The 17721-nt window shown below is 36.5% G+C and overlaps 1 protein-coding gene across 2 annotated transcripts in view; it reads left to right on the forward strand.

The window, feature by feature from the left end:
- The window catches only part of dpp10 (dipeptidyl peptidase like 10), a 618779-nt gene that overhangs the window by 335085 nt on the left and 265973 nt on the right, over positions 1 to 17721 (forward strand). For both annotated transcript variants that reach the window (XM_030124182.1, XM_030124183.1), the window contains exon 2: positions 4374 to 4488. In XM_030124182.1, the coding sequence (XP_029980042.1) occupies positions 4374 to 4488 (115 nt within the window). The remainder of the gene's footprint in view (positions 1 to 4373; positions 4489 to 17721) is intronic.

Consider the following 17721-nt stretch of genomic DNA (forward strand, 5'->3'; position numbering starts at 1 on the left):
CCACTGGACACAAACGCTGCACCCCATGAATTTGTCACGTTTACCTCCCTCTTTATGGCGCCCCAGTGCATGGGGACGTTCATGAATTCTGAGACTGCCGACAGTTTGGTTCAGGTGAACGTTAGTGCCAGTAATGTAGGATATACAGGGTGGAGAAGCAAAATTTACAATGAACATTTAGTTGTTTTTTCTCAGCAGGCACTACGTCAATTGTTTTGAAACCAAACATATATCGATGTCATAATCATACCTAACACTATTATCCATACCTTTTCAGAAACTTTTGCCCATATGAGTAATCAGGAAAGCAAACGTCAAAGAGTGTGTGATTTGCTGAATGCACTCGTCACACCAAAGGAGATTTCAAAAATAGTTGGAGTGTCCATAAAGACTGTTTATAATGGAAAGAAGAGAATGACTATGAGCAAAACTATTACGAGAAAGTCTGGAAGTGGAGGAAGGAACAAAAAAGCGTACCGAAGCTTTTATTAAAGCTCTCAAATCCAAAATCCTAAAGGATCCAACCAAATCCATGAGAAAAATGGCAATTGAACTTGAGGTAGACAACAAGAGCGTTAGAAATGCAGTAAAATATGATTTGAAGTTAAAATCTTACACAAGAACACCAAAACACTTGTTGACAACAGCGACAAATCCAACTTTAGCAATTTTTGGGAATCATGTTTATGGCCGCCTTCTAGCCCAGATCTAAACCCTCTGGATTCTGCTATTTGGGGCGTTTTAGAACATGCTACCAACAGAACATCACACAGCAATGTTGACTTTCTTAAAGATACTATTAAAGAAGAATGGGAGAAGTTGTCACCCGAATATTTGAGGAACACTTGCGCAGGTTTCAGGAAATGTGTGAAGGCAGTTATTGAGAAAGAAGGAGGACACATAGAATAAAAACATTTTCTATTATGTCAGTTTTCTTGTGGCAAATAAATTCTCATGACTTTCAATAAACTAATTGGTCATACACTGTCTTTCAATCCCTGTCTCAAAATATTGTAAATTTTGCTTCCCCACCCTGTAGAGGGAAGAAAACTGTCACAACCTGCTGTTATTTACATTGGTTGGCTGTCTTTCCCCCATCCCCCAGGGATGAAATTCATTGAGCAGAAGTAGGAATGTATAAACCAGACCCCAACAAATTGCACCCTGGCATCACACAGCTATTATATACTCCTAAGTATTTTTTCATATCGCAATATATATTTCACGGTTAAAAAAAATCGCAATGTCAGTTTTTTCCAATGTGATACAGCCCTAGTTACAAATCATATATTTTAATTATTATTTATGGTTAGATTATATTAATGCAGTGGTTCCCGACCTTTTTTGGCTCGTGACCTCATTTTAACATCATAAATTTCTGGTGACCCCAGACATTCAAAACAGAGACTTTTTTTTTTTTTTTTTTTTTTTTCTGAAATTAATTTTTTTTGATCATGTAATAGTTTGCTATACTATGTTGCAAATAAATATTAATTTTAAACAACATTTAGTCTATATAATGTATATTATTATGGACGGAGGCAGAAAAGCCAGGTGTAGATTACTGCACAAAGGGAGAATTTGATTTTCCTTGGTCAGTCAGTCCAGCTTAGATTTACAAGGCTGACAATTAATACTGAACAAACAAGAACTCCAACTATGAATTATGAAAGAGCTGCAGCATCTGAAACCGACCACAATGAACATTTGACAGATAAACAGTACCACAGTGCTTCAGTTTCAGCTTCACAGTTTGTCATGTCTTTTATGGATTGGGATTGTCTCTGTCAACTCACCATATATTTTTTATCTGTATGGTTTTTTTTTTTTTGTTTGTTTTTTTTAAATCAATGACTAGAAATTTCAGCTGACTCCATTTGAATTCCAGCCGACCCCACATGAGGTCCAGAACCCAATGTTGAAAAACACTGTATTAATGTAATTTAACATTAGCAAGATCTCTTACGTCTAATTGGTGTAAATCCTGATACTGATACATGCAGCTATAGATGGTCTTTCCCTTTAAATTAAAGCTCAGAAAAAATGGTTACATCTCTGCTGGCCTCACTGCCAAGACACTGAGGTTGTTTAGTCATAATGGTGTGTGTCTCATGCGAAGAAAATAAACTCATGTTGAAAATGAGTGGCAGGTTGACAGACCTGCAAAGGCAAAATGAAACGGAAAAAAAAAAAAAAAAAAACACAACCTAGCAGAGGGAAATATATTCTTTCTATTTGCAGTTGTTTCTAATGGTGTTCAAATCATGTCAGAGAACACACTGTAGGTCCTGTTTTATTTTCTCTACATGCTATAGTTTCTCATTAGTACTAAAGTATTGTTCTTCATTCGCTGCTGGATTCTCACATACAGGAGAGGACGACTTTGCAAAAGGAGTCAGGATGACCTTGATCTGTTTTCACTTTGGATTTATTGAGATTTATTTTTCTCCTCTGATGAGACTCTAATGATTGCGACAAAACCTGTCTCATTCTCTCCGGATAAGGTAACCATTTATCAGGGCGCCTTGGTTAGAATTTTCTTAGTAGTTCTATCATTGCTCATAATTGAGTTAATAAATTGGAGATGATGATTCAAAAGCGGCTAAATCGGAAATTTGGCAGAGAAAATGGGACGGAGTGAGAAAGACTCATGCATGGAGGCACAAGGGCAATTTAGAGTTGCTGTCAGTTTTCAAGGACAGGCCAGTCTTTTGTGGTATTAATGAAATGAGCAGCAGCCCAAGTCCTGATAATAGATCAGCCTTATGAGTCTATTGTGGCCTGTAAATGATGGAATGATGAATTATGTAAAACACTGCATCTGTGTGATTAGAACTGTGATATGAAACTTCACTGTACCAGAATAAAAAAAAAAAAAAAAAAAAAAGGATCACGTTTGGAGCAGCAAGGGAAATAACTGGAGGAATTTGTTTTAAAAATGGCTCCTAATTGTCACATCAATCAGTGTATGTGACATTTAGAGACATCGGATGAGAAAGTCTGCTTTTAGGCCACGGTGCTGCATAGTTCGCAAATGATTTGTCAGAGAAAATCCGAGGTGTGAATTAAGCTTCATTTTACAGCGGAACCTGGGTGTAATTGGAAATCGTCGATTGTTTCCCCCCCTCCAGCCGACCAAAGAGTAGTAGTAGGTTGGTGGCGAGTAATCACTGCACTTCACCTGCAGGGTTTTGTGGGTAATTGAGGCCAGGAGGAACTGCTAAGAGAAGGAATTTATGGGAGGGGGGGTTTAATTCACCTTATCAGAGCTAGCACATGTGCTGGAAGACCTACTTTAAAACCCTCTAATACCAGGACTCAAAGATGGAGTTACCAGTTACAGCTTCACACACTCTCCTGGATAGCTATTTCACTGTAGATTTTTATCACACACAGTACTCTATGGACAGTCTGATTGCTCAAACCAAGCTTTTTTTTTTTTTTTTCAAGCCAGTTTGATAGCTAGAGCCCTCGAATGCAAATGGCTGCTGTAATAAAGAGGTTTGTTTGAGGATCAAAATGTACAGCACTCAATGCTATAAGCAAAACATAAATAAATAAATAAAACATACATGAAAAGTGTTTTACAAAAGGTCACAAGATGAAATTTAAAGAAAAGGTTGCCTGAATATAAGCGAACCATGCTAATGTACTTCAGCACAAATGACTAACACTGAGTTGCATTCTCCCAGTGTGCAGCATGCAAAGCACTTTATTGAAATTCCTTTTTGAACCTAAAGCCTTTGTGACCCATGTTAATACAGCAGGTCTCGGAAGAATCACGACTGTATGCACAGTGTGTGCCCAGCATGTGATCATCACTATTGAGCTGCATTGCCGTGCCTCTAATTGATTCAGCTTTCACGTTAACCTCTGCCTTTGTCAGCAGTTATTACAGTCTGTGGTCTGAAAAGACTTGTGTAGCTGTAGAATCAAGGACTTGTGTTTCATATTCAAGCAATAAATAAAAACCCATAAACCATAAGAGGCTGTGGTTTTATAGTAATGTTAAAAGAAATAATCTGCATGTGGAAGGTGAGCGTCTGGGTCAAAATCTTTGTAAACGTTCTACAACCATCACAAATTACAATTTTGTGCTTTCAGAAAGAACATTCGATTGGCTTTAACCAAAATTTAATCAATATTAAAATGCATCATTTCAGACAGTAGCTAACTTGTGTTGAAGAATACCAATTAGAAAAAAAATAAGTGAGTAGCGCTTAAGACTAAAGAAATACACACCATGAAGGAGTGGATGACAGAAGATTTTTTGAGTTTAACCATAGATGTGGATGGATGTGTCTCCATCACATGGAGTTTATCTTTTGGAGCCATAAGTGACCACAGTGGACATTTTGTCTTTTGTGTTACAGGACCTGGGTGGAGTGAGTCCTCCTCAAAGGAACTGGAAGGGGATTGCCATCGCTTTGCTGGTCATCCTGGTGGTCTGCTCTCTCATCACCATGTCTGTCATCCTCCTCACACCAGGTAACGATCAGCCTGTCATAAACCTGCAGTATTTCAGACGTTGATGTCGGATCACATGACTTTTTAGGAAAGGGTTTAGGCAAAAACAGGTATGGTATGGTATGGTATGGTATGGTATGGTATGGTATGGTATAGTATAGTATAGTATAGTATAGTATAGTATAGTATTGTATAGTATGGTATGGTATGGTATGGTATGGTATAGTATAGTATAGTATAGTATAGTATAGTATAGTATAGCATAGCATAGAATAGAATAGAATAGAATAGAATGGTATGGTATGGTATGGTATGGTATAGTATAGTATAGTACAGAACAGTATAGTATAGCATAGCATAGAATAGAATAGAATAGAATAGAATAGAATAGAATAGAATAGAATGGTATGGTATGGTATGGTATAGTGTAGTATAGTAAAATATAATGTAATATAATATAATAATAATATAGTAGAGTAGTGTAAAATATAATATCATATCATATCATATGAGTAGAGTAGAGTAGAGCGGAGTGGAGTAGAGTTAAAGTATAGCAGCACTTTCTCCTCCATTTTAGAGGGGTACAGGTCATTTTGGACTGATATGACATTTGTGCACCATATATCTCTGTACTCCTGACATGGGACACTGGTACCCTGGTTATTTAACAATGTCACCTAACCACAGTTACACTTTATTTTTGTGTTTACAACCATGAGGGATGTCTCAGTACATCTACATAAACAGTGGTTTTAACAATAATATTACAAAAAAAAGTAGGTATTTCAGTTCCTTTCTTTGGATAATTACAGCAGTGATTAACAACAATAAGTTGTTTAACTCTTACTGATGCACTGAATAGCTTCTTATTTCTTGAAATATCCACCTATTTTCATGATATTTTTACCTGACTGACATACTCCGATAGATAAATTAATGAACTGTCAGATCATGAATTGAGAAAGATAACATCTTCTGCTCTCTGGAACTGTAATTATTTTCCTTGTGGCTTTTGTCTTCACCTAAAATATGTTCCATTTGAATAGTAATAACTAGGATATACTTTTAATTAAAATTTATGCCAGTTCACCACATCTTTTACATCTTGTCATCTACACCTATAGCAAATTTCAGACCTGTGGGCCTGTAAAATATTACAATTTAGCATATGCCACCATACTATTTACCACTGTATAAAAATACATAACACTAAACAATATATAAAAAACTTGAAAATTTATAAATACTTAAAGTGATAATTATATATGATTGTTTTTGTACTTTAGCAAGTCTGTAAAAGAGTCTTATATGTTAAGATACATAAAAGATGGGCCACGGTACTGCAACAAAGTGAGACATCTTGCCCATAGCTCACCTATAGATGATCTTCGACTCCTTCAGACCAAAAAAACAGTAAAGGAAACATGATCAGTGTTAAAAATTTTCATGGGAAATCTAAGTTTTTTTTAATGATGTGTAGGATACCTATATTTGCATAAGTTACATGTTTATGACTCAATAAGCATCACAGGGGGTCCAGGATCAGGCTTCGAGGGATCACTAGCATCCTGGTGGATATTAAGAGATAAGCCTTAATGTTCATGTTTCAAACAACCATCAGTTTGATAGAGAGCGTACAGATTGGACTGGGTTTCAATAGAAAACAGTCTAGTGGTCTGAGGAGTCCAGACTGACCCAGTTCCAGAGCGATGATACATCAGGGTGAGAAGAGAGGCAGATGACGTGATTACCCATCATGCCTAGTGCCAACAGTACAAGCCTGATCTGGGTTTGATTCAGTCGGTCAGGTCTAGGTTCAGCAAAGTTATGTGTCCAAAAATATGATGGAAATAAATGTTGTAATCAGTGGTGTAGTGGTCCCTGGAGAAGTGGGTATACTCTCAATTTTTCTTTTTTTTTTTCTTTTTAAAGCAGTTCAGAAAAATGCCCTGTATTAGAAACAGTGACATGTCAGACTAGTCTATTTAGTTTACCCAAAAATCCATCAGTAGTAAAATGATCATGACTTGATCAGGAGCAGTTTGTAGGTTTTACTGGTCACACAAGCAGCTGCATGAATGTAAATGTATTCAACATGAGGCAAACATAGGATAATGTTTGCTTTTCATGATGTTAGCCTTTCATAACGTTAGCCTACTCACACAGTTAAACTACTGGCGACGACATCTCTTTTCCTCTAAATGTGCAGTCATTTGGTCAGTAGTTTAAAACAGTGACTCATTCTGAAACTACCTTAAAACTTATCTCAGAATTATGTATTCCATGAAAGTAGGTTCTCTCAATATGTGTCAATCACTTGAAAGACGTTTATTCTGCCTTTCTCATTTGCATTTCCAATAATCGTGCATCTTTCAATGAGACGTGCAGTGACCTGTCAATCAACTGGGGTGGCACTGGCACCTGAAGTGTCCAATCAGGTTCCAGAGGTGGACAGCGCTAGTTAGCAATATTTTCTTCAAAATGACCCGCCCAACTCTGCCTCTGATTGGCTAATCAGTCCACAAGCCTAAAGTTAACCAATCAGTGAGTACTAGCCAATTAGAGGCAGAGTAGGGCGGGTCATGGCTTCACCATCCTACGGGAAAACACGGGTAATTTGGCTCAGATACAACTAGGGATGTAACGATTACCAGTATAATGATAAACCGCGGTAAAATTGCAGACGGTTAGTATTACTGTTTAAACTCTAATTATTATGATAACCATGTTTGATTACTGCACTTTTCCAGAGAAAACGCCTATGTAAAGATCTGCTTTTATGTCAAATATTTGAGTATAGTTTTAATCTATTACAATGGGTACAGTTACATGATGGTTTTTTAAATCCTATTTATTTTTCCAGAAGAAATTAATTGGAAACTAAAGTATTTTCTCTTCTGTTTACATGGAAATGTTAAACCCGAATAAAGGTTTACATGAGGTATTAATGAGGTAGATAAGTGAGCAAAAGGGTTTGCGCTGCAGTGCTCACATTGCCTTGTTTTGGCAGCCCTTCTGTTAGCTTAGCTTAGCATAGTCACTGCATTTCCATGGTCACACGTAGCCAGCTTTTGTAAGTGATTTTGTGAAATCCTATTCTCCCTAATTATTTCTTTAGATCTGCGACTTACTGCACTCATACAATCTTGGGACTGTTGTGTTGACGGAAGTTGGAAAACCTTTTTGTTGGAAGGGATGCATGCGCTAAATTAGCTTTGCTTTACCTTTTTAGCTTTGCATTAGTTTTTATTTCCCAAGATTTTATTCCTGCAGTAAGTCACATGGCCATGATTTGAGCCTCAATTTGTGATCATATTGACCCCACAGGACTAAAGTAATGATTAGGGAGAACTGAATTTCACAAAATCACTCATAAAATACTACGAATCACCTATAAAAGCCTGGCTACATCTGACCATAGGAATGAAGCCATTATGCAAAGCTAGGCTAAGCTAAGCTAACGGAAGGGTTGCGTAAACAAGGCAATCGGTGCACTGCAGTGCAAACTGATTTGCCCACTTATCGAACTCATTAATGCATGACAAATGAATTTATAAAAAACAGGTGATGAACTCTTCCTTCAGGGTTTTCCAGGCTGGTAGATCCCATCAGAATAGCCCACTGGAACGGTTTTGGGTTGGCTATACTGCATTACATATTCTTCCGCCAGCGCAGAATGTGTGTGTCATCTTGACAAGACAAGACAACGAGCATGTGCAGAATGGAAGGAACAAAGTCCAAATGGAATAAAGGGTTTACATGTCTGAGGAAGAATTAAAAGTGGATTAAACCAGTGACTTTATTCGGGTTTAAATTTAATCCGAACTATTCTTTTTCAACTGGAATAAGGTGTTTACAAGGGCATCTGAAATAGGATCTAACCTTTAATCAGATTAAACCAGGAATAAAAGTTGTCATGTAAACGCACGGAATTTTAATTTTATACACCTAATATTTGGAACCAATATTCACTTTTAAAGTCTTTGAAAAGGTCATTAAGCATCTTCGTGTTATTTATGCAATAAATTTTATACATTTTTCAAATCAGATTTTATATATATTTTTTGTTTTCTGGCCTTTCATGTTGATATAGTAGGTTAAAGTGAAAGAAATAACAGGTAGATGATATAAATGAAGTTGTGCTGAAAAAAATATACCAAACATGGGTATAGTAAACATTTGTTTATGTTGTATATAAAGGCAAAATCAAAAGGACTGAAAAATGGACGAAATAGTCTCAGACCACAAAGGGTTAATACTTGAACGTTTCTGCCAAGATAAAGTGCATTGTCCCAATTATTTTATTATTTTTTTTGTTTGTTTGTTTGTTTGTTTTGTTTTCAAAATACAACTTGGTTAAATTATTTCAGTGTGTGTATTAGCACTTTTTGAACATTTTGAGCACAATTTCAACAATACCGCAATAATAATAACCGTGATCATTTTGGTCACAATAACCGTGATATGAAATTTTCATATCGTTACATCCCTAGATACAACTAAATGGTGCGTATCAGAGGGATTTAGATGTAGGTATACGCAGTGATGACTGAAAAATAAGTAGCTATACGCCATATACCGCCGTATACCCTGGACTAAACCAGTGGTTGTGACATTTGACAGTGTTATGGAAATGATTCTGTGGTAAATACATGACATAATCAAAGCTCAAGGCCACTCAAAAAAAATATTCCTGTGGTGACTGGGACTTTTTGTGCCTGTCCATTATGGATCAAATCTTTTAAGTTGTTTACATTCAGCAAAAATTCACTGAGATATTCAGTTGTAATTCCAACTGAAGTCATCATGTGGCAACGTAACAACACATAACCCAAAGTGCAGGGTAAAGTGGACAAACCAAATATGTATTGTAGTGACAGTCTCTAAAGAATCAGTGTAAATGGGATTCAAATACACTTGGATTCCCTGCTGCAAGCAACCCACAATGCAATGCTGTCTGTAAAATATAATGAAACCAGCATTCAGGCCATTTGAAAATGATCGATGGACTAGAGAGTTTTGTTCAGCACTTATTTATTATTCAATAATGCAATTTGTACAATACCTCTGAGATCCTAATTCTAGATTAAGATTGTGCACAGTATAAAATAGTCACACTAGCTCGCTCCAACCTCATGAACTATGAAAAGCATTGCACCATCTTTTGGCTTGTGGCTTTGGTTTGGTTTTTGTGTTTCACAATGCATCAGCAGGAGAGCTGTGATAAAAGGATGCATGCTATCACACCTGTCTTAAAGGAGTGATATTTTGTTTTTAAATGGAATTTTGACATTTAAAACCATTTCCCTGTGGTCTACATAAACTGTAAATGCTCTGCTTGGGTCTGAATTCTTCATTAATTCAACTCCACAGGTCCATCTTCAACTCTATTTCTGAGTAAGGACACCAGAAAGGTCATTTTGAGCACTGGCCCTTTAAATGCAAATGCCCCGCCCCCTCCAGGTTGTTGACCGTGCTTCTCTGTCCCATTCAGCCACTTGTGTTTGTTAATATTGTAATGCGGCTAGTACAAACACTGAATCCAAATGCAGTAACTCGGACACAAAAATAAGGTTCAAAGGATTTATTAATCACACACAGGTGAAAGAATAATAACAATGACAGAATCTTGAGGATAAAGGTGGGAGATATCCTCCTCTGATTCGTCCTCCGGTTCGAGGGCGGCAGCCCGTCTCCCCGAGCGGCGTTTGGGGTATTTTCCCCGACTGGGGAAAAGCAAAGGGAGGTCAGGGACGGAAACAGGTCATACACAGGCAGGCTATCACTCAGGCAACAGGACATAAGGGCTAGACAAATACTCACGTACCAGAAAGTCAGGGCGAGAAGATCGAAACCAGATGAGGCAGACAAAAACCGACAGGGAGCAGGCAGTAGGCAAAAAACCGAGGAATCCAAAAAGGGTCACAACAGGCAGACAAAACGAACAAACGAGGTCAAGACGCTGGTAAGAACTACAAGAGTTACAAACTGGCGACTGACAAGGGGAAAAGACAGGGTTTAAATACACAAAAGGGAGGGAAGACAACTAGACACAGGTGGAGCAAATCAGGGCGGAGACAGGTAATCAGGTAAGAGGTCAGGGAGAACAGAGAACAGGAAGTAAAGACGACAGACAAGACACATGAGGGGAAACTTAACAAAATAAAACAGGAAACGACAAACAAAACACAAAAGACAGACGAGACCAGACTAACGTCTGGCTGCGGGTATGACAAATATGACCAACAACTGAACATTTTAGGTAATCGGCTCGAAGTTTAGACATATTTTCAGTATGGACTACAACTAGGGCTGCTCGATTATAGAAAAAAAAAATAATCACGATTATTTTAGCAATAATTGAAATCACGATTATTAAAAACGATTATTTGTTAACCTTAAAGTTGTTTATTTTTTTCTTGCAAAGCAATGTAAAATATACTCTTTAAACATTAATAAAGCTTTTAACCACTAAAACAAAGTATGTTCACTTTTGTACGAAACAAAAAAATCTTTGAATGCAAATAAGTGTACTGTAAATTCAAGTATGTTTCCTTTTGTAAATAAATAGTGCACTGTAATTAAACTGCTATAGACTTGCCATAGAACTGTAGCAATAAAAAAAAAAAAAAGCTCACGTGAAGTGCAAATTATAAACTCAAGTATGTTCAATGTAGTATGAAACATAGTAAATTCAGTGGCGTGCCGTGAGGTTTCAGTTCAGGCCTTCTGTATATATCAGCCATCTAGAATACGTACGTTAGGGTTATACAGGTTAGGTTAGGTTAATACGGGAGTTGCAGCGTAAAGAGATTCGGAGACTGAAGATTGCATTGCGGACGAAGTTGTAGACGGAGTTGTTTTTATGTGTTTTAGTTTTTCATCAGATTATGATAAAGGTGGCGGTGGTTAAACTTTAGATGGTTACAAAGGTTTGTTGTGTTACCGGTCGGTGCGGACACAACTACGAAACACTTTTTGCACGTGATGTGTTTTTGCTCTTCGTCTTCTTCATCAAACCCAAAGTGATTCCATACAATTGAATTTGACTTGCCTTTTTTGTTTACCAAGCACTTCTGCTGTGATTCTCCTGCCATTTGTCCAGACCGCTAGGTACAACTGTCCTCTTGGGGTGGACCTGCCGGCTAGCTGGCAGCTGTAGCTTAGAGGGGGGTGGGGCAGAGCAGCTCATGGGAGCTTGCGTGCGCGTGAATTAAAACGACTCAAAATTAATAATCGTTTTTTCTCGATTACATAATTTTTGTAATCGTTGCGTGTAATAATCGAAATCATAATTGAATTTCGATTAATTGCACAGCCCTAACTACAACTGCTGCTCCTGACAAAAAAATATGATGTACTTGGAGAAATGTACATCAGAAGTCTTGACCTTATTTATGCAAATGTCATGACGTAACTAGTTATAGACGTAACAAATTAAGAAGGAATTAAAAGGGGTTGTAGAAATCCACTCGGTTTTTGCCAAAATGAATATAAAGATAGCTTTGCAGCAGCTGGAGGGTTCAAATTCAAAATTTTTAAACTACTGGGGTCCAAATACACAAATAAATGAACCAAAGACTAATAAAAGTGGGTTTAGCAAAATATGACCCCTTTAAGTGATTTGTTCTGCTTGTACAGCAGGTTGGCATGAGATACTAGTTTAGATTGAGAGGCTTTGTTGAAATGCGACTTTGCCACTCTAGTCTAAGTCCACATCTGTCTGCTCTTCACTTCCATGATCTTCTAAGTCAGGGGTGTCAAACTCATTTGAGTTCAGGGGCCACATACAGACTAATATGTTATAAAGTGGGCCGGGCCTGTAAAATTATATAAATAATAGGATAAGAACTGATAAATAGTGTCGGACACCAAAGTTTGAGTGAAAAAAGTCAAATTCCATAATGAAAATGTTTACATCTACAAACTCCACTTGAACATAACAGGAACAAATATGAACAACCCCAAAATTCCAAAGAAAAATAAGTGCAATTTTAGCAATATTATACTTTAGTTTATCATTTATTCGTGTGCAACATAACTTACAGATCACAGTGGATCTACAAATACACAAAACATGTAGTAACAGGCAGAATATTGGTAAAATTCTACATACTTCTCTGACAACATTTCAGGTTATTGAAATTTTTTGTAAAAGGCTAGTCTGTAAATGTAAACATTTTTGTGTAATTTTACCTTTTTTACACAAAACAAAGAGAGAAATTTGTGGTTTTCTTTATTTATAGGTTATTGTGATAGTGTTTTGCCGGTCTGACCCACTTTAGATTGAATTGACCTAAAATGACTTTAACCCTGTCATGCATAGTGGTCACTACAGTGGACAATTATTCTCCAGCTGTTCTCTAATATATTCATGGATTTAGTTGTTTTAGTTTTGTATCAGCCAATACAGTGGACACTTATGCATCATCCCATACACTGCAATTCATAGCATTATTGTAACTTTGCTGTTCTTGATAAACTTGATCTGCACTAACATGTTATAGTGTAAATCAATTGTTAATAGACTGTAATTACTTTTTTTTTTTTTTAACAAAAAGTTGTTGTTTTTTTTTTTTTGCATATTATCTCCATGAAGTGAGTAATAACCAGTATTAGAATATGTTAAAATATGAGAAAACATCACATTAGCAGCAGTAAACAATGTTTTAATTTCATTCTTTTCATATCACTTTCTGCTATTGGGTCAAAACACTCTGATGGGACATTTTAGAGACAATCTGACAGATTAGTGTTGCTAAATGACCCACATTTTTACTTTTAAATTCATTTTTGCTTTAGTTGGACCATAAGGGATTATCCAAAACAAGGAGCTGCTTTATAGTGAAACAAATGTTGGAATGGCAATCAATTAAAGTTAGCTCTCTACTGTGTTTTGACCCTGTTGGGTTTTAAATACATGTTTCTTTACTTCAAAAATTAAACGCATGGTGTAGCTGAGTGGACCTTTTTGTAACTACATGAAAAAAAAAAACAAAAAAAAAAAAAACTTGATCACATTGTGTTTTTTCATGCCGAAGGAGGAATAAAAACACGAGACAAAAAATCTTGACTACGGTTCTTGTAATTCATGCATGAAAGGGTTAACACCATTGATTGTTGATATCTTCAGTGTACTTTTTGCATTTCACAAATTCATCCCACAGGCCAGATTGGACCCTTTGGCGGGTCGGTTTTGGCCCCCGGGCTGCATGTTTGACACCTGTGTTCTAAGTTTTTTTTTTCTTTTTTTTTTTTTTTTTCTTTTGCGGTGCAGTGCCATTTATTTCAATAAAACTCCTCAGAATTGTCCCATTAGCAAAAAAAAAATAGTTTGACCAATGTTCTGCAGCTATTGTACTGGATGCTTGCTTTCAAAATTTTGAAAGAACACCCAGTGCTCCGCAAATGTAAAATCATCACAAGTCACTGCCCATGCAGCCACACTCTCCCCCGGTGTATTCCACGCTTGGTTAGACTTTCATTGCCTTCATAAACAAACATGCTGTGTGGAGTTATCAAGGAAAGCCAATATGGCTGACATTCAAAATAACTTGGCCCTCCTATTCTGCTCACAATCGGCAGCTGTCCTATTCAGAAGGATCTTATAATTGGCATGTCCGCTATCTGCTGAAAGCTTAACATCTCATAATTAAAAATGAAACATTTCCAGTGGCAATGCTGGACTAGTTTAAGGATTTTGTAATGATCGTGTTAATGAACATATGAAATGCCATTGTAAAAAGAAATGTTGTACAACTGTGTTCCATCTTTTACTCACATGGATTTGCTGTATGTGTGTAATTGCCTTGTGGATATCTGGATTAGCACGACACCCAGCACATTTGTCTGCAAGAGCTGAAGAAAAAATAGAGTGACAGAAGCTGGCTACTACCCCTGAGTAGGTGTAAAGTCCTGCATGACATAGCAGTTGGCATGATGCATCATTTTCCAAGAGCAGAGATGCAGAGGATTACCCATATTACTACCTGCTGCCAGCAGACATGCAACATGACATGATGAAGTCCCTATAATAGTCCACAAACTAATGCCAACACCCCACAGCACATCAGGCTATAGAGCTAGTGAAGCAGGTTAGCTCGGCTTAATTTGACATGAGATGGAGAATGTTTTGGCAAGCAAATAGGAACTAACATTTTTTTTTTTTTTTTTTTTTTTTTTTGTTATTTGTTTTTTAACCTGTCCTGTTCATCAATTTGGCATCCAGTATTAATGTACCGCTGCCAAGAGTTGCTTGACAGTTTTGATCTAAGAGGGTTTTGAACCTTAGTACAATTCCCCCAACTGGTTGGATTTAATTATTTTATCACTGTACTGACAGCCTATTACCTGATGGGAGAACAGGACAGGGGTTATACACAAATGAGCACTGATACAAACTCTGAAAAAGAAACAAACAACAGGCAAAAACAGAACAGTAACAACGGCAATAAACATGTTTATCGCTGGAACTAAGCGTCTCATTAACAACTACTTATTTATGATGGCTTTTCACAATGCTAACACACTGTAAGCCCGGAATTTGTATTTACTAAAATGCTTTAATTACAATGCACTTAAATTATTTAAGTTTTATGATGTTACTATAAAATGTTAAGTATATTCTACTAATTTGTAGACATAGTTGAAAGTATGAAAAAGTTTAAGTTGAATGGAATTAAATCACTCAGTTTTAGTCATGACCACACCTTTTTATCTTCGCATTGCATTGTGGGTATTGGGCATGTTGTTGAAAATGTGTTATTTTTCTGTGCAGGGGTTCAGTGGGGTTGTGGTGTTAGTGTTAATTTGGATTTAATGTGTGTATGGCAGTGTTTATTGGCCTTTTTGTGTTTGTTTTTGTATTTTTATAGAGCTGCACCATGAGTCAGAGCCAGAGGAAGAACAATGGCTTTCGTGTTCATCTACGATTGTCACTGTATAATGGAAATCTTGATGTCTTGTCAATTTAAAAGCACTTCCTGTATTGGCAAATGACACTGAACTAACTTCCACTCATGCTACAATATATTAAGTTGAATAATTTCATAACTATTTTGATCAGGAATAAGATTTTGACCTTGATTAATGTAAAAAAAGTTGTTTAATCAATGATAAATTAATCTGACTGCAACTGAGAAAATTAGTCAGTGTAACCTAAAATGCCTAGTTGAATGGTTGGATAGTGGGGTTGAATTTACAACAGATTTAAAGTGCAAATAACTTGTCTTTTAGTGTTTTCTACTTAATAGTTTAAGTTCAATACTTTTAGCATTAAAGTTGAACCTACTTAAACCAGTTGATTAGTCGATCATTACTCAAATCAGTTAAGTGCAATCACTTGTCTCAAATTTTTTGAGTAAGCGCTACTTATCCGGGCTTACAGTGCAGAGTATTGTTACGCAAACCTATGTAGTTTAGCCATAGGTGTATAGTTAATCGTTATCATTTTGTACAAGCTCACCAGCCTTTATGTAGTAGTTTGCTGACTATTTTAGTTATTAGTGTCATTTATTGAAAGATAGTTAGGCAAGACAGACAACATAGTAATAGGCCTGTAACAGTACACATACCGAACTGTTTCGGTACGCGCCTGTTCAGTTCGGTACACAGCTGTACCGAAACGACACAGTATGTTGAGAAAAAGAAAAAGTAACTAAAGTCGTCGTTCGATGCGGAACTTTAAATCCGTGCAAGTTCCACACGGACATATTGAAGGAGCGCACATTGACTCAAAATACGAAATAGCAGCTGATATAATGTTAAAAAAAAACAACAAATATGATGTGAACCTGAAAGGAAGAGGTTGAAGACCCCCCACCATCAGTACAGTCCTGTTTGGGATCAGTTCAGTTTCCCAGTGAAAGACAGCTGCCTATGTCTGGTAGTGTTTAAAATACATTTAGTAATATTTTCTTTGTTTTATTTTCTATTTGATTCATAGCAGCAGAATTAAATTATTCCCATTTTTTCTGTATTCTATTGTCTCCAAAAATTGGGGGTGAAATGTTCAAAAATTCATAATAACTGCATTAAAGACATTTTGAGGGGTTTTCTTTCTTCCTATACCAAACCAAAAAAAAATGAACCATGGCTTTCAAAACCGAAAACGTACCGAACCGAATATTTTGTGTACCGTTACAGGCCTACATCGTAACAAAGCAATATGAAAGTCTTAGCGCAGTGGTTCCCAACGTTTTTTGTCTCGTGACCCCATTTTAACATCACAAATTTCTGGCGACCCCAGACATTCAAAACTGAGAGTTTTTTTGCTAAAATTAATTTGTTTTTGATCATGTAATAGTTTGCTATATTATACTAGATGACATTTAGTCTATATAATGTATATTATTATGGATGGAGGCAGAAAAGCCAGGTGTAGATTACTGCACAAAGTGAGAATTTTATTTTCCTCGATTAGGATATGTACAGTCAGTCCAGCTTGGATTTACAAGGCTGACAATTAATACTGAACAAACAACTGAAACTATGAATTATGAAAGAGCTGCAGCATCTGAAACTGACCACAATGAACATTTGAAAGATAAACAGAACCACAGTGCTTCACTTTCAACTTCAGAGCTTGTCATGTCTTTTATGGATTGGGATTGTCTGTGTCAACACACCATATATTTTTTGTTTGTAAGTTTTTATTTTTAGTATTTTCAATTACTAGAAATTTCAGTCGACCCCATTTGAATTCCAGGCAACCCCACGTGGGGTCCCGACCCCAAGGTTGAAAAACACTGTCTGAGGCAGTAACGAACATTGCATTAAGATTAATGTTCAACAAGTTCTAATTTATTTGTTTATTTATTGTTGTTTTGCTAACTTTTTTTTTGCCCATCATATCTCTTTAAAACCTGTTGTGTCATCGCTGACACACCCTGTGCATATATAGTTTGGATGGCTGTAACACCTTCACTGTTTATGCAATTTGAAAAATTCCAATGGTTTCTGAAACCTGAGACATTGCACTTTATAGGCTTCATTGGGTTGTCATGGTAATTTCACTCACGCTTGTACTTGAAGCTGAAGAAGAAGAAGCCATTTTAGCAGTTTTATAAAATGCAGTAAATTGTAAATGATTACTAGATTTTGAAAGATCTGGGGAAAAAAAGTGCTCTGGAAAAATGGGCAAACAGACTCACTTACAGCATATTTTCTAACCTTTTTAGCGTCCAAATTAAAAAAAAAAAAGTCCACGAGTACCATTTTAGGCTTAGTGTTTAAAGGGTTAATATTTATCAGAAG

Source organism: Sphaeramia orbicularis, chromosome 21 (genome assembly GCF_902148855.1).
Source record: "Sphaeramia orbicularis chromosome 21, fSphaOr1.1, whole genome shotgun sequence".
NCBI lineage: Eukaryota > Metazoa > Chordata > Actinopteri > Kurtiformes > Apogonidae > Sphaeramia > Sphaeramia orbicularis.